The 20,935-nt window shown below is 42.9% G+C and overlaps 2 protein-coding genes across 2 annotated transcripts; both read right to left on the minus strand.

Annotated features, from left to right (window-relative positions):
• Nucleotides 1-11,892: 11,892 nt before the first annotated feature.
• Nucleotides 11,893-12,486, minus strand: LOC149393181 (uncharacterized). Its single transcript, XM_089617930.1, has one exon. It carries the CDS (start codon nucleotides 12,484-12,486, stop codon nucleotides 11,893-11,895), a length of 594 nt encoding a protein of 197 aa, XP_089474056.1.
• A 2,694-nt stretch (nucleotides 12,487-15,180) lies between these two features.
• Nucleotides 15,181-16,950, minus strand: LOC149393182 (uncharacterized). Its single transcript, XM_089617931.1, has one exon. The coding sequence runs from the start codon at nucleotides 16,948-16,950 to the stop codon at nucleotides 15,181-15,183; it is 1,770 nt and encodes a 589-aa protein (XP_089474057.1).
• Nucleotides 16,951-20,935: the final 3,985 nt, after the last annotated feature.

A 20,935-nucleotide genomic window follows, 5' to 3' on the forward strand; every position in this document is an offset into this window, starting at 1 on the left:
TTGACGATCGATGTTGCATGTACGAAGTTTGGTTGGATCAGTGTGGACTCCGGTTCCCGATCCCCGCTCTTCTTTTTTACTATGTCTAAGCCCTGGGACTGACGCTTCCTAAGATGTGTCCGAACTTCGTCCGGATGGTTCTGGGTTTGATGGTCGTGGCCCACGAGCAAGGTGTTGATCTCGACGTGATGGACCTAGTCCGTTTATGCGTCGTGAAGGCGAACTCTAAGCATGACCCGAAATGCTTCTATCTTTCGAAGGCGGCGGGCAAAGGGGTGATCTCGGCCCTTCCTTCGAAGGACAAGTATTGGGGTCGTCGATATTTTTACTTTACCGTCAATGAGCACTCTCTCGGGGACCGAGCTCCTCGATTCAGGTCGAGATGGGCGAGCTCTCCGAGTAGGCCAATTAATTTCGCAACTGTCTTTATTCGCTTACAGGGATCGAAGTGATTTACTTGTTCATGATATTTTTCTATAATCGTTTCTCAGGAAAAATCAGGGCACCATCGAGTCCTCAGTTCGTCGAAAAGCTCGAGCTTCTGCAAGACGGACGCGGTGAGTGGCCTTCTTTTACTGGAGAGAGATTCACTTCGGCTGGACTTTGGCCGACCTCCTCTGCAACCTTTGAAGGTTCGTGTTCTTTATCATTTTTATGTTTATATGTATATTTTATTATTTATTTATCTTTTTTTTTCTGAAATAGTTGTCGGAGATAACATGAACTCCAACGTTTCTGCTCGCGACGCCAGGCGTCAAAAGAAATCTGTTGCCGGGGTCTCTTCCTCGTCCACCACGCCGCCGGTTCCTTCTCAGGAACCCAAAGTCGAGATCATCGGGACTGGAAATCCCAGTGATATCCCAGTCGTCGATGTTGAGGGCGACGTGGTTCCGGAGGACGCTGAGGACGTGGTTACGAGAAGGAGCTCGCCGCCATCACCATTCTAGAGGTAGAGGATATCCCCTTTACTCCTTATAATGATAGTTCGCCAACCGGTGCTCTAGCCGACTCCGAGGTTCCTGCCTTTGATGAGCATGGCTCGATGTTTGGCTTGACCGAGGAGGTTCTCGCCACCATCCCGGAGTCTCGAGAGGATCAACCCTTTACTCCGACCCCGGAGCGTGCTGGAGGCGAGGTTCCAAGCTCTCAGCGAACTGAGCAAGACGCTCCCGGCCAGACCTGAGTCTGCCCCCACCTTCATTTTGTTGTCAATGGTGCCCACAAGAAGAGTTGTAGTCTTTATTTTGTACATTTGATGTAATAAAGTCTCATGAAGACTCTTGCTTGTAATTGCCTATTCATTTAATAATAAAGTTGAAACGTTCATTCATTCTTTCTTTGTTTGAAGCTTTATGATAAAACCTTAGTCTTTTAGTCCATAAACAAACTTAACAACTTACGAAGAGACAAATGTAGATTTGCATGAACAAACTCTTCGTAGTTTGCTTAAAACGATATATTCGCAATCTTAGGGTCAAAGGACTATTGACCTCAGTACGATTGTTAGAAGAATCTATGATGTCTGGTTATGAGGCATTGAGAGTTGGAGACTCTATAGTTCTTCTAGGTATCTTCCGAAGGTACTGGATTGACCAGTGCACTTCTAGAGACAAGATAAGAACAAACCATTTAACCTCTTATGTCTCGAAGTCACTACGTATGAATTGCATCATGCTTACCTTAATCCTGAAATGAGACACGCCATTTCAAAGCTTAGTATTCTCATTTGAGAAAGTCAGAGTTCGGACTCACTATGTGATTCCGAACAGGGCCTATTGGTGAAATACTAAGTTGTGAGAATGTCATGAGTAACTTTGTGAAGTTCTCATAGATATGGAATTCATGTACAAGATTGCTGAAATGCAATGTATGTCACCTCATGCTTTGTTCCTTGGAGTGTGAATAAATGAACTGGTCAGTGTCCAAATTGAGTCCTGACTCTTTTGGATGAAACAATGTGACTTGTTAGCTCCTCGTCAATACATTGTTTCTAACTTATTCACAAGCGACAAAGGAGTTGAGGAAATAACAGCTAGAAGGGTAAAATGGTAATTTAGTAAATCCCGACTAGCTGATGACATTCATGAAGGGTAAACATAGATAGTATTCAGTGGATCCGCTCATCATAATTAGGTTGAATTCTTGAGTAGAAAATAAATTCATTTGAACCGAGAGATTTTCAGTGTCAACTCTTTAGTGGAGTCAGTTGGCATTAAGCTAAACTTGGAAAAGGTTTGTGAACCTTTGAGTCCAAGTGTTTAGCTCAAGCTTTGTTCATTTGGGTCCATGAGGTCACTGTCACGAATCACATCGAGTAGGAATAGTTAAACTGGAAGCTAAGTCAAAACAAGAACGAAAATTGTCAAAATGGTATTTTTGTCTTTTGAGACATATGATGAAATGAATGTCAATAAATTTTTTGACATGGTCATTTGATGACAAGTAACACTCGGCCATAATATGATTAATTTGGCCTTGTGGATTAATTTCATTTCATAAGAATTTTATTGAAAATTCTTAATGGGCCTTTTTCATGTTGTCATGAACAAATGAAGAAGCTTCTAGAAGCCCCTTCTAGAAAGCCACTTGGGCGCCCATAATACCCAAAGAAAGAGAGAATATTTTGTGCATAAATGTATCATGATACTTGCCAAAAGAAAAAGAGGAAACTAATTTCCCAATGTGTATGGACGGTCAAGACAAGCGAAGAAGAGGAAACAAATTAGGAAACAAATCCCTCAAGGGAATGGCAATGTTGGGCGCATATGGAGAGAATGGGCAATCATGAATGCTTGGAAAAAAGAGGAAACTCCCATTTCTAAGGCTAACCCTTCTCCTATAAATAGGGCCCTCATTCTCATTGTTTTCTCATTCCACATAAGTTAGAGATTGAGAGTCTCTCTCTCTAGAACTTGTGGCCGCCCCTCTCCTCTCTCTCTCTAGTCAATTTCATTTTATTGTTTTGGCACCTAGGTCCTCATTTGACCTAGAGTTTAGCTCTGCGACTTCAAGACTCGTTCTTAAGTCGTAGTGTTTAAAAGTGCCCACTCACTGATTCCTTTTATTTCGAGTGATTTAGTGATAGAAACTATCGTGGTTGCTCGAGGTGCCGAGGAAAGAAAGAGAGATGTGCTGCGAGGGAGACGAGCGTTGCAACTTTCCAAAAGCTTCTCAAAGTTCAAGCTTCAAGAAAGGTTAGTAAACTTCTTAGCTCATAAAAGTTTTTAATTACATGTACTTGCTCTTTGTCTAGGTTAGTAAAAACCGTTTTTACTTGAAAAGAAAATTTTTAAAATTCCGCCACTTTGCGAAGCGTTAAATTTTTTCTTAAACCCTAGATCGATTCCAACAAATGGTATCAAAGCTATGGTCAAAGATTATCATGTACATGTATTTAAAAATATGAGCTTGAAAATCGTTTTCGAAAGTTTACTAATTTTGTGACAAGTTAGAATTGTTATCTTAGATTTTTTTTAATTTATTGCTCTTGCCTTTAAATTAAATATCATGTTGATTTTTCTATGAGTTTGGGATGATATTAAACACATTAGAATCAGTTCTAAAAGTTTTTAATTTTTTATATTGAAAAACGTGTTTTAAAGGTTTGAGAAATTTCAAGTAAAATTTTTTGACTAGTTTTCTTGTTTTACTAGTTTCTTATTTTTACTTGAATCGTTTTATGCTTGTTGTTATTTCTTTTATATCATTTTATTACCTTGCTAATAAAACACAAATAAAAGCTTTAACAACATCCTAAAACGTTCTGTTACACTCGATTCTTTTTCGCACCTAAAAAGGACCAAGCTTTAATTATTTCTTTTTCTTCGAGCTGGAGTAAACCCGCATTAAAAGTGGCATAACTCTGTCTGTCCTCTATCCAATGCCACCGGTTTCAGGTCAAAAGAACATCGGCGCCGCCAGTTATGGCGATTTTACTCCGAGGTGCGCGGCTGTTCCGAAACTCCAGTTTTTTAGAATTCCGGATTTTCAGCCCCACTACCATGAGTTATAGAACTCTAATGAGAAAATTTTCTTGAGCAAAATTTTTTTTTATAAGATTATAAACATGATGTGTAAGATTACAAAGTTTTGTTTTTTGAAAGATTAATTGAAATTGAGTTTTTACAAAACTAGTTTGAATTTTGAAAAACCGTTTTCACTTTCAAACTTGAAAATATTTTGTCATCCAAATCAAATAAGTTTTCAAAATGTTTTCAAAACTATATCTATATCACATATGTTCAAAATCTATATGCTCTTGAAAAATTTGAGTGGGAGGTCTCCTTGTAGACAAGCCGAAAAATAAAAAGATGTGTAATCTCAAACTTTCAAGTGTTCGAGTGAGTTGAAGTTCACACTTCCCTCATGCACTTTCCCGAAATAGAAAATAGGAAAAGATCGAGTATGTACCTTGTGCCTTTATACACTAATACTGCTCTGAACATGTCGATCTAGGATTCTCTTCTAGTTGTCCGCTCTGTCGCTCTCTAACTAGGAAATCTGTTTTCGAACTTATAAGAGTCGATGAACCAACTCCAAAAACTAAGTGGGAGGGTTATATTTGTTGTTTGTAACCCGCGATCCCCAACACTAATGAAAGAAGCAATTAACAGGGGACTAAGAGCCGCTCTTGCGACCCTCACTTAAATGGGAGTACTCCAAGGCGTTCTTGCTTCGATCATTGCTCAATGAGCTACGTCCGAGAGTGAGACGATGATGACAAGGCCTCCCCTTGGGGGATTGTTTTTCAAAGTTGATCTTTTGGACTAAGTGGTTGATGCACACTTAGGCTCAATCCCTAGTAATCCTCCCTTGAAGCTCTGCAAAAGGATGTGAGTGATCAAACCAATTTAAAAGGTGGCTGGTCAAAATTGATGTATTGACATCTTGGCTAAGCATTAATGATGTGTCATTTACTTATAAATGGAGATTTTTTGCGGCCTTCTCTTGAGGGAGTGAATTATTGTTTGGTTTATAACACCTTTGGATTTTATCAAAGTCTTTAATTAAAACTTAAATCCTAAACCAAAGACTAATCATAAACTTGTTTCAACTTAATTAAGCAACATGTCTCGCAAACATCCCTCAATCATCCTTTCCACGAACAAACTCGAAAACAAAAACTATGTAGATTCGAAACATAACCTCGACAAAATCCTTACCAAGCACAAATGGGTACTCACCACCCCGTGTCCTCCTCTGACGAATAATGATTCAACTCAAGAGGACAAAGACGCCTTGGCGGCCTGGCTCTACTCCGATGAGATTGTGAGGTGCTACATCTTAGCATCAATGAACAATGTGTTGCAACAACAACATCGTGACATCGAGACCGCCGCCGACATGCTCACCTATCTCCATGAGATGTTTGGAGGGCAAAGGCGTCAAACAAGGCAAAAAGCAGTCCGACAGTTTATGACCTGTCGCATGAAGGCTAGGACTCCTGTTGGAGAGTTTATGATATTGATCATTAGTCATCTGAGTAAAATGGAAATCCTAGGATCTGAGATTGATGGGAAGAATGTCATAGATGTGATCTTAGAAACTCTCTCCGCATCTCTTGATACCTCCAAGATGAACTACTCCATTAACAAGCTAGAGTACACTGTTACCAAGCTTATGGAGGAACTTCACACTGCTGTAGGTCTCACTAAGAGAAAGAGGAATCAAGGAGAGGCACATGCTACTGAGCACAAAGCCTCCGCCTCTAGAACTGAGAAGGGACCTTACAAGTTCGATAAAAAGAACTGTCCTGCCTATCTCAAAGCAAAGGAACATAGTATTGTACTAGTTACCGAAGCATGCTTAGTAGCTGATAATGTATCAAAGTGGATTCTTGACTCCGCTGCTACTAACATATTTGATGTTCCTTGAATGGTTTCAAGAAAACCAAAAGCTTAGAGGAATGCGAGTTTTGTTTCAAATGGGGTGATGGGAGCGTGGTGTCTGCGAAGGCTGTGGGATCCGTGACGCTATCTTTTGAAGATCGCACTTTAAATTTGAATAATGTTTATTATGTTCCTTCCTTTGGGAAAAACTTAATATCTGTTGCTCAACTTTTAGAGCAAAATTATTATTTAAAGTTTATAAAGAATGGAATTCGTATTTCTTTTTCTAATTCTTTTGTCACTGCTGCATGTATGAAGAATGGTCTTTTTTACATCTATCCCACTTAACCTTCTCTTTTAGACACCGAAATAGATAACGATCTAATTAGGGAGCCAAAGAGGACCAAACTTTCTGAATCCTCCGATCTAACAAAATCAACATACCTCTGGCACTTGAGACTTGGTCATATCAGTCTAGATAGGATTAAGAGACTTGTGAGGGATGGTCCACTCCAAGCCTCTGCAATAGGTTCACTGCCTACTTGTGAATCCTGCATAGAAGGAAAAATGACTAAGCGACCTTTCTTTGATAAGGGTCGAAGAGCCACTGAGCTGCTGGAACTAGTACATTCTGATGTATGTGGTCCGCTCAGTCAACAGGCACGTGGTGGATACGAATACTTCGTTACATTCACCGATTATTACTCACGATATGGGTTTGTCTATTTGCTCAAACACAAATCTGAGACCTTTAATGTATTTAAGGTCTTTAGGGCTTTAGTGGAAAAGCAAACTGGCAAAGTAATCAAAACCCTTCGATCTGATCGAGGTGGTGAGTATATGTCTGGAGAGTTCGATGACTTTCTTAAAGAAGAAGGTATCGCTTCTTAGCTTACCGCACCTGGCACACCTCAACAAAACGGAGTGTCAGAGAGAAGGAACCGAACTCTTATGGAAATGGTTAGATCAATGATGAGTTACTCATCACTCCCTCTTTCCTTTTGGGGATATGCCCTCGAAATAACCGCTTATATTCTGAACCAAGTTTCGTCCAAAACGGTTCCTGGTACTCCTTATGAACGATGGACTGGCCGTAAAGTGAATCTTGGCCGCATCAAAATTTGGAGTTGCCCTGCACACGTGCTAAGGCAAAAGACTAGCAAGTTGGCTAGTAGGTCAGAATTGTGCTTGTTTGTGGGATATCCAAAGGAAACCAAAGGTTTTACTTTCTATAGTCCCCAGGACGATAAGACTTTCGTTAGCACGAATGCTCGTTTCCTTGAGGAGGACTTTATGAAGGATGCGAAACCTAGAAGCAAAATTGTGCTTGAAGGAAAGTTGGGTGAGGAAGCTTCTACCTCATCTGTAAGAACTGTTCTTACCCCAACTGAAACAGAACCTGACTCATCAGAATCTCGTCAAGTAGTACTTCGACGTAGTGGAAGGGCTACTCAAAAGCCTGACAGGTACATGTCTTATGGAGACTCTCTCGTAGCTGTCTCTGACATGGATGATCCTGTTTCCTATAGCCAAGCAATGGCTTGTTCTGAATCAAACCTTTGGCTTGACGCCATGAAAGTTGAGATGCACTCGATGTATGTCAACAAAGTCTGGAAACTTGTAGACCTTCCTGAAGGGATTAAACCCGTAGGGTGTAAGTGGATATACAAGAAGAAAAGGGGTCCTGATGGGAACGTCGAGACGTTCAAAGCCAGCCGCATACTCCTATCCATAGCTGCAGCTCTCGACTATGAGATCTGGCAAATGGATGTCAAGACAGCCTTTCTGAATGGCAATCTTGACGAGCGCATTTACATGGCTCAGCCAGACGGTTTCGTGGAAGAAGGTCAAGAGACCAAGGTTTGTGAGTTGCTTAAGTCCATTTATGGATTAAAGCAAGCATCTAGGTCATGGAATATTAGATTCGATGAAACTGTAAAGAGCTTTGGCTTTGAACAGTCAATAGATGAGCCTTGTGTTTACAAGTTAATACACGAAGGCAAAGTTGTGTTTCTGGTACTATATGTCGATGATATACTACTCATTGGTAATGACGTGGGTAAGTTATCTGAGGTTAAGGTCTGGCTGGCAAAGCAATTCGATATGAAGGATCTAGGAGAAGCCGCGTACATTCTGGGGATCCAAATCTTTCGAGATAAGAAAAACCGGACCCTGTCGCTCTCTCAAGCATCTTATATTGATAAGGTGATGGATCGCTTCTCGATGCAAGACTCCAAGAAGGGTCAAACACCCTTTAGGCATGGAGTTTCACTCTCTGAGGACCAGTCTCCCAAGACTGCACAAGAGATTGAAGACATGAGGAAAATTCCTTGTGCCTCTGCCGTAGGAAGCCTCATGTATGTTATGCTTTGCACTAGACCTGACATCTGTTTCGCCGTTGGCGTAGTTAGCCGTTACCAATCCAACCCTTGACCCGAGCACTGGATTGCTGTTAAGCATGTTCTTAAGTATCTTCGAAGAACTAGGAACTTGATGCTTACATACTCAGGTACTGACCTGACTATGACGGGATATACCGACTCCGATTTTCAAGCGGATAAGGATTCCAGGAAATCCACTTCGGGATCTGTGTTCATCCTTAATGGTGGAGCTGTTGTGTGGAGAAGTATTAAGCAATCTTGCATTTCTGACTCCACAATGGAAGCAGAATATGTGGCTGCTTGTGAAGCATCCAAAAGGCTGTATGGCTTAGAAAATTCCTTAAGTATTTGGAAGTTGTTCCAAACGTCGACGAGCCCATGACCCTTTATTGTGATAATAGTTGGGCTGTCGCTAACTCAAAGTAACCTAGAAGCCATAAGCGCTCTAAGCATATTGAGAGGAAATACCATTTGATTCGAGAGATCGTGCAGCGCGGAGACGTGGAAATGAAGAAGATCTCAACGGTGGACAACCTCGCAGATCCATTCACCAAGGCCCTAGCGAACAAGGTCTTCGACCAACATCGTGAGGGATTAGGCATGAAAGACTACACACATCTTCTTTGAGTCAAGTGGGAGTTTGTTGTCAATGGTGCCCACAAGAAGAATTGTAGTCTTTATTTTGTACATTTGATGTAATAAAGTCTCATGAAGACTCTTGCTTGTAATTGCCTATTCATTTAATAATAAAGTTGAAACGTTCATTCATTCTTTCTTTGTTTGAAGCTTTATGATAAAACCTTAGTCTTTTAGTCCATAAACAAACTTAACAACTTACGACGAGACAAATGTAGATTTGCATGAACAAACTCTTCGTAGTTTGCTTAAAACGATATATTCGCAATCTTAGGGTCAAAGGACTATTGACCTCAGTACGATTGTTAGAAGAATCTATGATGTCTGGTTATGAGGCATTGAGAGTTGGAGACTCTATAGTTCTTCTAGGTATCTTCCAAAGGTACTGAATTGACCACTGCACTTCTAGAGACAAGATAAGAACAAACCATTTAACCTCTTATGTCTCGAAGTCACTACGTATGAATTGCATCATGCTTACCTTAATCCTGAAATGAGACGTGTCATTTCAAAGCTTAGTATTCTCATTTGAGAAAGTCAGAGTTCGGACTCACTATGTGATTCCGAACAGGGCCTATTGGTGAAATACTAAGTTGTGAGAATGTCATGAGTAACTTTGTGAAGTTCCCATAGATATGGAATTCATGTACAAGATTGCTGAAATGCAATGTATGTCACCTCATGCTTTGTTCCTTGGAGTGTGAATAAATGAACTGGCCAGTGTCCAAATTGAGTCCTGACTCTTTTGGATGAAACAATGTGACTTGTTAGCTCCTCGTCAATACATTGTTTCTAACTTATTCACAAGCGACAAAGGAGTTGAGGAAATAACAGCTAGAAGGGTAAAATGGTAATTTAGTAAATCCCGACTAGCTGATGACATTCATGAAGGGTAAACATAGATAATATTCAGTGGATCCGCTCATCATAATTAGGTTGAATTCTTGAGTAGAAAATAAATTCATTTGAACCGAGAGATTTTCAGTGTCAACTCTTTAGTGGAGTCAGTTGGCATTAAGCTAAACTTGGAAAAGGTTTGTGAACCTTTGAGTCCAAGTGTTTAGCTCAAGCTTTGTTCATTTGGGTCCATGAGGTCACTGTCACGAATCACATCGAGTAGGAATAGTTAAACTGGAAGCTAAGTCAAAATAAGAACGAAAATTGTCAAAAGGTTATTTTTGTCTTTTGAGACATATGATGAAATGAATGTCAATAAATTTTTTGACATGGTCATTTGATGACAAGTAACACTCGGCCATAATATGATTAATTTGGCCTTGTGGATTAATTTCATTTCATAAGAATTTTATTGAAAATTCTTAATGGGCATTTTTCATGTTGTCATGAACAAATGAAGAAGCTTCTAGGAGCCCCTTCTAGAAAGCCACTTGGGCGCCCATAATACCCAAAGAAAGAGAGAATATTTTGTGCATAAATGTATCATGATACTTGCCAAAAGAAAAAGAGGAAACAAATTTCCCAATGTGGGAAAGTATATGGGCGGCCAAGACAAGCAAAGAAGAGGAAACAAATTAGGAAACAAATCCCTCAAGGAAATGGCAATGTTGGGCGCATATGGAGAGAATGGGCAATCATGAATGCTTGGAAAAAAGAGGAAACTCCCATTTCTAAGGCTAACCCTTCTCCTATAAATAGGGCCCTCATTCTCATTGTTTTCACATTCCACATAAGTTAGAGATTGAGAGTCTCTCTCTCTAGAGCTTGTGGCCGCCCCTCTCCTCTCTCTCTCTAGTCAATTTCGTTTTATTGTTTTGGCGCCTAGGTCCTCATTTGACCTAGAGTTTAGCTCTGCAACTTCAAGACTCGTTCTTAAGTCGTAGTGTTTAAAAGTGCCCACTCACTGATTCCTTTTATTTCGAATGATTTAGTGATAGAAACTATCGTGGTTGCTTGAGGTGCCGAGGAAAGAAAGAGAGACGTGCTACGAGGGAGACGAGCGTTGCAACTTTCCAAAAGCTTCTCAAAGTTCAAGCTTCAAGAAAGGTTAGTAAACTTCTTAGCTCATAATAGTTTTTAATTACATGTACTTGCTCTTTGTCTAGGTTAGTAAAAACCGTTTTTACTTGAAAAGAAAATTTTTAAAATTCTGCCGCTTTGTGAAGCGTTAAACTTTTTCTTAAACCCTAGATCGATTCCAACACATTTAGCTCAAGAATTTTATGATTTTGTTATTTTTATTTCGTTGTTGCGTTTCTTTCATTTGGGCCCGCTTGTTTTGGGCGAAACCTTCTTAGTATTTTGAACAATTGTGGAGGGCTTCGGTACCTCTACCTTCATTTCGCCGTGTTTTATTCCTGTTATTTATTTCAAACAATTATGGAGGGCTTCGGTACCTCTATCTTTATTACGCCTTGTTTTCTTCATATTGATTATTCTTATATTATTTGGTCTGAAACTTGTGCATGTTTGATTGTTCGTAAAGTTGCCAAGTCATTCAGCTCGTCCAACTGTGTGTTTCAGGATACTCTGAATTGACAGTTGATCGCGGTTCGAACTGACTTAAGATTCCCCTAAATTCGGTTAAGTCTTTTAGATTGTCGATGTCTAAAATGTTTCCCTTTGCAAATCTAGGGCGAGGTTCGATGATCTTGTAGTATGTTTTTACTTCACCAAGTCTTTTAGATTGTTCAAATCTAAAATGTTTCCCTTAGTCAGAGCGTTGTGATATTTGCTAAGTCTTTTAGGTCGATTGACATCTAAAAACGTTTCACTTAGGCTTGAGTAATCACCCTTCCGTAATCAAGTCTCTTAGACGGGCGAGGTCTATAGATGTTTCCCTTGGGACGAAATTGTCGAGGTCGACTTTATCGAGGGGGCGACCTCGCGACAGGGTGTTACCTGGTAAATTGAGGGAATTTTTCGGGCCTTACTGGAGTCGAGATGGGGTTCACTGCGAGTTCGATCCGGAGTCCAAGGTCTTTGGCGAAGTGTATGCTTTCGCTGTAAGGAGACTGTGCCTTTTTCAGGGGCTGCCTACGTACCCTTATACAGGGATCAAGTCAGTCGTAGTTCGATTCTTATTGTTTTTAGCAATAGTATTTCTTTAGGTTCGAGACGTTCCATGATCTCAAAATCGGAACGCCGTCCAGAGTTTCGAGTTCATAGACTCCGAGACGCACAACCTTGGTGACCCTGTATGGGCCTTCCCAGTTAGCTCCTAATTTCCCGGTGTTAGCCTCGGTGGTGTTTTGGAAGGTCTTCCGGAGCACCAAATCTCCTTCATCAAATCTTCTTTCGTTAACTCCTTTATTATAGAATCTAGCGATGGATTGCCTATAGTGGGATATCCGTATCAGGGCTAAGTCCTGCTTTTCTTCTACGAGGTCCAAAGCATCGCATAGCGATTCGTTATTTTTGAATTCATCCCCCGGCGCATGCACTACCCTAAGGGTCTGTACTTGGTGCTCGATCGGGATGACTGATTCGACTCCGTGGACCAGGGAAAATGGAGTTTCCCCTGTAGGCCTTCGTGGACTAGTTCGGTGAGCCCAGAGCACGCTTGGTAGCTCTTCCGCCCACCGTCCTTTTTTCGTATCGAGCCTTTTCCTTATGGAATCTAATATGGTTTTATTTGTAGCTTCCGCGTGTCCATTCCCTTGAGGATATCGTGGTGTTGACATCCTTAATTCGATGTTATTGTGGAAGCAAAAGTTTCTGAATTTTTTTTATATGAACTGTGACCCGTTGTCCGTTATGATCTCGTGGGGAGTTCCGTGTCGACAGATTATATTTTTCCAGATGAATGCTGTGACATCAACATCTTTTATTAGGACGAAGGCGCCTGCTTCCACCCATTTTGAAAAATAATCTGTCAGGATGAGTAGGAATCTTAGTCCGCCAGGGGCGATCGGCATTGGTCCCACAATGTCCATAGACCATTTCATGAAAGGGTATGGCGCTGAGATGGAGGACAATTCTTCCGCGGGTCTTTTTATGTTAGGGGCATGACGTTGGCATTGGTTGCAGCGGCGTGAGTGCGCTTCGCAGTCTGCCAACATGGTCGGCCAAAAGTAGCCTTGCCTTTTTATTTTGACGGCGAGCGCTCGCCCGCCTGCGTGATTTCCGTATTCTCCTTCGTGCACGTCTTCTAGAATTCGTTTAGACTCCCCCATCCCGACGCACTTGAGGTAGGGTCCTGCAAAGCTTCTTTTAAACAGGCTTCCGTCTATGATGCAAAATCTCGTGCTTCTCAGCACGAGCTTACGTTTTGCCATCTTATCGGATGGGACCGTACCAGTCGTGATGTAATGTAGTATTTCATCCCTCCAATCCCCCTCTTCTATTGTTATGACTGCGGCGACGGTCATGGCAATAGAAGGTTGTTTGATTGTTTCGACTGGTATGACCGTTTTGAGGCCCGGATCCGAGGTAGATGCCAGGGTAGCCAATGCGTCGGCCGAAGTATTCTCGCCTCGAGGGATCCTTGTCAGGGAGAATTCTTCGAAGTTTTTCGTTAGTTCTTTTATGACTTTTAGGTAAGCTTCAATCCTCTCATCCCTAGTCTCGTATTCTCCGGAGTATTGGTTTGCTACAAGTTGGGAGTCGCAGAAAGCTTCCACTTTTTTTTATCCGACTGCAGTGGCCAACCTAAGTCCGACGATTAGTGCTTCGTACTCGGCTTCGTTGTTTGATGCGACGAAGTCGAGCCTAAATGACTGTTCTATAGTCTCACCGTGAGGGGAGGTCAGGTGTATCCCTACTCCAGCCCCTTGCTTTGATGACGCCCCGTCCACTTTAAGTGTCCAGGTGCCTTCGACCTCGGTCACGGTGGGACTTTCCCTTGGGAGTCCGATGATGAAATCCGCTAAAACTTGCGATTTTGCGGATGTCTTCACTCGGTACTCGATATCGTATTCGCTCAGCTCCACGGCTCACTTGGTTAATCTTCCTGATTGATTAGGGCTATGTAGGAAACTTCTGAGCGGATGTGATGTCATTACTATTATGGTGTGTGACTGGAAGTATGGCCGCAGTTTCCGCGCGGCGGAAACGACGGCCAAGGCCAGTTTCTCCATAATAGGATATCGAGTTTCGGCATCGACTAACGACTTGCTTGTATAAAAGATTGGTCGTTGGTCCCCTTGTTCTTCTCTGACGAGTACTCCACTAACTGCCGCTTGAGACACTACGACGTATAGATAGAGTGGCTCCCCCGCAACGGGTTTTGCCAAGATTGCGGGTGTCGATAGATACTTTTTCAATTTTTTGAATGCCTCTTCGCATTTGTCGTCCCATTCGAGCTTCTTATTTCCTTTAAGGAGCTGATAGAAAGGAAGACATTTGTCTGTAGACCGGGAGATGAAGCGGTTGATGGCGGGGATGCGTCCCGTCAACCTTTGAACTTCACCGCCTATTGCGCGGTGAATGCATCTCTCACAAGGCGTGTAATTGATCCGGGTTAGCCTCAATTCCTCGTTGGGTAACTAAATATCCAAGGAACTTGCCGGATGATACTCCGAACGAACATTTGGTGGGATTGAGTTTCATTTTATATTTATTTAGTACCTCGAAACATTCCTCCAAATGCCATATGTGGTCGTTCTCCCTTAAGGATTTTACCAGCATGTCGTCGATATACACTTCCATCGTCTTCCCTATTTTTTCTTTGAACATTTCATTGACTAACCTTTGATAGGTGGTGCCAGCGTTCTTTAGTCCAAAGGGCATGACCTTATAGCAATACGTGCATCGGTCGGTGATGAAAGCTGTTTTTTCTTGGTCATCCGGATACATCAGGATTTGATTATATCCTGAGAATGCGTCCATGAATGAGAGGATTTTATGCCCCGCGGTTGCTTCGACTAGCTGGTCGATGTGAGACAGCGGGAAGCTGTCTTTAGGGCATGCTTTATTTAGATCGGTAAAATCAATGCATACTTTCCATTTCCCATTTTTTTCTTTACGACGACAGTGTTTGCCAGCCAATCCGGGTATTTTACTTCGCGGATTGAATCTGCACTGAGCAATCTTTCGACTTCGTCGTTGACTACTCGTGCCCTGTCGGGGCCGAGCTTTCGTCTTTTTTGTTTTACAGGTTTAAAACTGGGATCGACGTTAAGTTGGTGAGATGTAACGTCGATGCTTATTCCTGGCATATCTTCGGTCGACCAGGCGAAGGTGGATTTGTTTCGTTTTAAGAAACAGATCAGCTCTCGCCTGATGCCACCTTTAAGCTTAGTTCCGATTCCGACACACTTGGAAGGATCGGAGCCATCGAGCTGCACTTGGGCTGTTAACTCGGTGCTTGGCGCATCGAGGGAGTCGGGATCTTCTGGTGTGAGAACACTCCCGGCCGACTCCACACTCATTAATTGCTATTGCTCTTTTTTGGTTGCTTTAGCGTGATGCTTATGGCTAGTGAGATAACAACTGCGGGAGGTCGCCTGATTACCTCGGATCTCTTTTATCCCCTCAGGCGTAGGGAAACGAATACATTGATGAAAGGTTGAAGGCACAGCCCTCATCCTATGTATCCATGGTCTTCCCAAGATAATATTGTATGGGGAGAGAAAGTCTAGTATTTGGAATTCCACTACTTTGTTGATTCCATGCATTTTTATGGGCAGCCTGATCGTTCCTAAGGACGGGGTAGTGGACCCATTGAAACCTGTCAAATGGGTTTGTTCCCTTTCAATCTCGTCTTCGTTGATTCCCATCCTGGCCAGGGTATCTTTGAAGATAAGATCTACGGAGCTACCTCCGTCGATTAGGACTCTAGCGACCTCGCAGTTAGACACGTCGATCGTGATTACGAGTGCGTCATCGTGCGGTTCGGTTGTCTCTATCGCTTCTTTTTCGGAGAACGAGATTTGGATATCTTGTTCTGATATGATTTTATTGGTTTGGTTACTTAACCGTCGTTGATGTGTTTTAATTGAGTTGACCGCTCCGTTGCAAAACTTCGAGCCGCCCATTATGAAGTCAACTCTATGTTTTGCGAAGGTTGGTGGGGAACTTGGTTCCCCTTCTTCAACAGGTCTTGATCTCTTGGGGGAGGGGTTACCTCTTCCTTTGTTGTTGTTATTGAAGACCTTCTTTTTGGGCGGGGGTCCCAGATCAACGTTTTTCAACTCCCTTTTTGCGTATTTTTCTGCTAGAGCCTTGCGCATGGTCTCACAATTAACCGTGTCGTGGCCGTTAGCTTTATGGAAACTGCAATACGCGTTGGGATCCCGCGTCCATTTTTTTGCCGGGGGGCCTCCCTCCCTAATGTCTTCACTGATGTTGAAGGCGTAGTTAGGAGGGGTATGTGGTTTTCTGACATGAGGTGTAGCGTCGTGGGGGTTGACCCTGCGGGGGTTGCTCCCAGCATTTACAGGTCTGACCCAAGTGTTGGAGGACGGTTTCTTCTCTGCGGCACGTTGCCTCTCATAGTAAGCGAATTCCTCTTTGGCTTTCGCGTAATTTGCGGCTTTGTGAATCGCATCTTCCAACGTGAGGGGACGGTTAACTGTCATCTCTAGTTTCAGCTTCGAGTCGTGCCTTAACCCGTTTCTCAGAGAGGTTATGGCAGATTCGTGACATACGTTAGAGATTTTTGAGAGCATGTCCTTGTAACGGATCATGAAATCCTTCAAGGACTCGTTCTCTTTTTGTTGAATTCCCCATAAATCTGCTATGGTCAGGTCGTCTTCCATGAACATCGAATAGTGTTTCAGGAATGCAGCCGATAGTTTATCAAAACTATTGATAGAGTTCGGCTCGAGTTTGGAGAACCACTCTAAAACGGACCCGGACAAGCGTTCTGCGAATAATTGGCAATAACCTGCCTCTAATTCTCTCTCTGCGAATAACTGGCAATAACCTGCCTCTAATTCTCTCTCTGCGAGCATAACCCATCCCATTGCGACTCTGAATGACAAGATAAAAGCTTTCGGACTTGAAGTGCCACTATATCGCGGAAGGCGAACCTTTCCGGTATCCCCCAGTTGCACTTCGGTAATATTTCTGGCAAAAGGAGTCATCCTTGTTTCTTCAACGAGGCGATCTATTTTTGGGGCCGAGCTGGTTGCAGAATGAAATTCTGAACGAACAGCTCTCAGCTCGGCCGTTACCGACTCCTTAAATTGTTCTAGTTCGGTCATGTTGGGTTCGCCCTCGTGAACGAGACGAGGTCCCGAACGTATAGGTGCGACCGTGGTGGCCTCGATCGGGCTATGATGGGTCCGATTCATTCCACCAAAACGTTGGGAAGTGAACATTCGATAGGTCGCCGAAGGGCAAGATCCCACATTAGTCGGGAAAGACCCGGATGGTACTCCCCCCGGGGGAGGTGGATGGAGACCGGAAGGGTCGATCGTGACTTATGTCGCGACTTCGGTGGCAGCCCCCCCAAGCTGGAAGCTTGTACCGGGAGACTGGTCTGTTCCTTGAGTGACCTGGATCCCAGAGAAATCCAGATGGACTCCGGGAGGGAGAGTTCGGCTTGCCTGAGCTGCCGAGGCCGCTTGACGAGCAGATTCCGAGGCGGTCGTATCTCCGGATCCCGTCTGAGGGTCCGGAGTGTGTTGAGGAGTAGACAGAGTATTCAACCGGTCATTAAGAGCCCGGTTGGTCTCTGTTTGCTAGTCTATTTTTTTGGTCAACATATCCAGGATTGCCCTGATCCCCGGAGGGATCTCCTCTCCAGATTCGTAGTGAGTCGGAGTGGAAGACATGACGAGATTTTTTTTTACGAACCGTTTCTTTCGAAGTTGGTCTTTCTGAATCTTCCCACAGACGGCGCCAAACTGTTGATGTCGATTTTTGGATCGATCAACAATCACAGATATTAAAATGCTAATATATGATATATATTTTATCGGGGTTCCGAAAGACGTCGTATAAGAAACTATTTAAAGATGAATGGCAATACTAAAAGGAAATTATTAATAGGCTTTATTGATCACGACAACGAATTACAATAGGGCGAAGTGACGAAGTCTTATAGGCGAATTCAACACTGAGAACAATAATACTGAAAAAATGATTGGGAGATAAATTCTGAACTTCCCGCAAATACACATCTGATCCCCTATGTATAGACGAGGCGAGACTCTTTCGTTGAAGACACGTGTTGCCTGATCCGTTTCACACTGTCGGGGTTGAATTGGTCCTAGACCTGGTCTTCGTGGCGCGATTTCCCTTTGACTGACCGATTCTTCTGGTCAGGATGACGTGGTCGAACTGGAAGGTGTGACTAGGTCGGGGCCTATCTGGAACATATCTGATCTTGGGCCGACTTGTCGAAGTCGAACTGGGCCCAAGACTGATATGCGGTCTGTCCTGCAAAAATGGTAATGGGCTTGGTCTGAATTGAAGCCCAATATGAGATAATATTTTTGAGAGTAGATTTTTAACCCCCACAATATTCTTGAGAGAGAATAAATGACAATATCTTATTTCTTTTTAAATATTATTCTATCCTAATATTCATGAGAGAGAATAAAGGACAATATCTTATTTCATTTTAAATATTTTTTCTCTCCTTCATTTAAACAACTGAAGAAAAAATATTGCTAAGTACCAATAATGGCATGGACGAATTTCTACCTCTCGGCCAAGACGGATTTGCGCAAATCATGTGCCAAAATCTCCTAAAATTCGTGCACCTCATTTTGTGCAATGCCCAATTACTTAAAACCCAATTAATTATTCAATGTTTGTGGAGGACGATCTGACCATAGCAGATTTATGGGGGATTCAAGAGAAAGAGAACGAATCCTTGAAGGACTTCATGGTCCGTTACAAGGATGTGCTCTCTAAATCTCTAATGTATGCCACGAATCTGCCATAACCTCTCTAAGAAACGGGTCAAGGCACGAATCAAAGCTGAAACTAGAGATGAATGTTAATCATCCCCCTACGTTGGAAGACGCGATTCACAAAGCCGCGAATTACGCAAAAGCCGAAGAGGAATTCGCTTCCTATGAAAGGCAACGTGCGACTGAGAAGAAACCGCCCTCCAATACTTGGGTGCGACCTGTCAATGCTGAGGGCAACCCCAGCAGGGCCAATCCCCATGACACTATATCTCATGCCAGAAAGAAACACGTCCCTCCTAACTACACCTTCAACATCGGTGAAGACAGTAAGGAGGGAGGTCCCCAGGCAAAGAAGTGGACACGGGACCCCAACGCGTATTGCAATTTCCATAAGACTAACGACCATGACACGGTTAATTGCGAGACCATGCGCAGAGCCTTAGCAGAAAAATATGCAAATGAGGAACTAAAGGACGTTGACCTAGGACCCCCGCCAAAAAAGAAGGTCTTTAACAACAATAACAGAAGAAGGGGCAACCCTTCCCCTAAGAGATCGAGACCTGCCGATGAATGGGAACCAGATTCCCAGCCGACCGTTGCAAAACATAGAGTTGACTTCATAATGGGCGGTTCAAAATTTTGCAACAGCTCGATTAACTCAATCAAAGCTTACCAACGTCAGTTGAGTAACCAGATCACCAGAATCGGACCAGAACAAGACATCCAAATCTCGTTCTCCGAAAAAGAAGCCTTAGAGACAACAGATCCGCACGATGATGCACTCGCGATCACGATCGACGTGTCGAATTGCGAGGTCTCCAAAGTCCTAATCGATGGAGGAAGCTCCGTAGATCTTATCTTCAAAGATACCCTAGCTAGGATGGGAATCAACGAGGACGAGATCGAAAGAGAACAAACCAAATTGACAAGCTTCAATGGGTCTATTACTCCATCATTGGGAACGATCAAGTTGCCTGTAAAAACGAATGGAATTAACAAGATAGTAGAATTCCAAGTGCTAGAGATTCTCTCCCCCTACAATATCATTTTGGAAAGACCATGGATACATAGGATGAGGGTTGTGCCCTCAACCTTTCATCAATGCATTCGTTTCCCTGTGCCCGAGGGGGTAAAAGAGATCCGAGGCAATCCGGTGACCTCACGTAGCTGCTATCTCACTAGTCACAAACATTATGTTAGAGTGACTAAAGATGAGCAATAGCAAATAATGAACGTGGAGTCGGCTAAGAAGGTTCCTGACCTGGAAGAGTCCGACTCCCTTGATGCTCCAAGTACTGAGATGACAGTACAAATACAGCTCGATGGCTCCGATCCCTCCAAGGGCGTTGGGATCGGGGCCGAGCTTAAAGGAAGTATCAGGCGAGAGCTGATTTGTTTCTTAAAACGAAAAAATACACCTTCGACTGGACGATCGAAGATATGCCGGGAACTAGCATCGACATTACGTATCACCAACATAACGTCGATCCTAGCTTTAAAACCGTAAAACAAAAAGACGAAAGCTCGGTCCCGAAAGGGCACGGGTTGTCAACGACGAAGTCGAAAGACTGCTCGGTGCATACTCAATCCGCGAAGTAAAATATCAGGATTGGTTGGAAAATACCGTCGTCGTGAAGAAAAAGAATGGAAAATGGAGGGTATGCGTTGATTTCACTGATCTGAATAAAGCATGCCCCAAGGACAGCTTCCCGTTGCCTCACATCGATCAGCTGGTCGAGGCGACCGAGGGACATAAGATCCTTTCGTTCGTGGATGCGTTCTCAGGATATAACCAAATTCTGATGCATCCAGACGATCAAGAAAAGATAGCTTTCATTACGGACCGAGGCACATACTGCTATAAGGTCATGCCATTTGGACTGAAAACCGTTGGTGCAACCTATCAAAGGTTAGTCAACGAAATGTTCAAATAAAAGATAGGTAGAACAATGGAAGTGTATATCGATGAAATGCTCGTAAAATCCCTGAGGAAAAACGATAATATAGGACACTTGGAGGAGTGTTTTGAGGTACTAAACAAGTACCAAATGAAACTCAACCCCACCAAGTTTTTTTCGAATAAATAGGCAAGATGCTCATAATCATTCGGAGTTTCATCCGATAAATTCCTTGGGTATTTAGTTACCCAACAAGGAATTGAGGCTAATCCGGATAACCTACACGCCTTGTGAGAGATGACTTTACCCCGTAATAGGCGTGAAGTACAAAGGTTGACGGGACGCATTGCTGCCCTTAACCGCTTCATCTCTCGATCCACGGACAAATGTCTCCCTTTCTACCGGCTTCTTAAAGAAAACAAGAAGCT

This window comes from Urtica dioica, chromosome 6, assembly GCF_054948205.1.
Source record: "Urtica dioica subsp. dioica isolate 48M chromosome 6, U.dioica_male_clone48M_v1_H2, whole genome shotgun sequence".
In the NCBI taxonomy this organism is placed as follows: domain Eukaryota; kingdom Viridiplantae; phylum Streptophyta; class Magnoliopsida; order Rosales; family Urticaceae; genus Urtica; species Urtica dioica.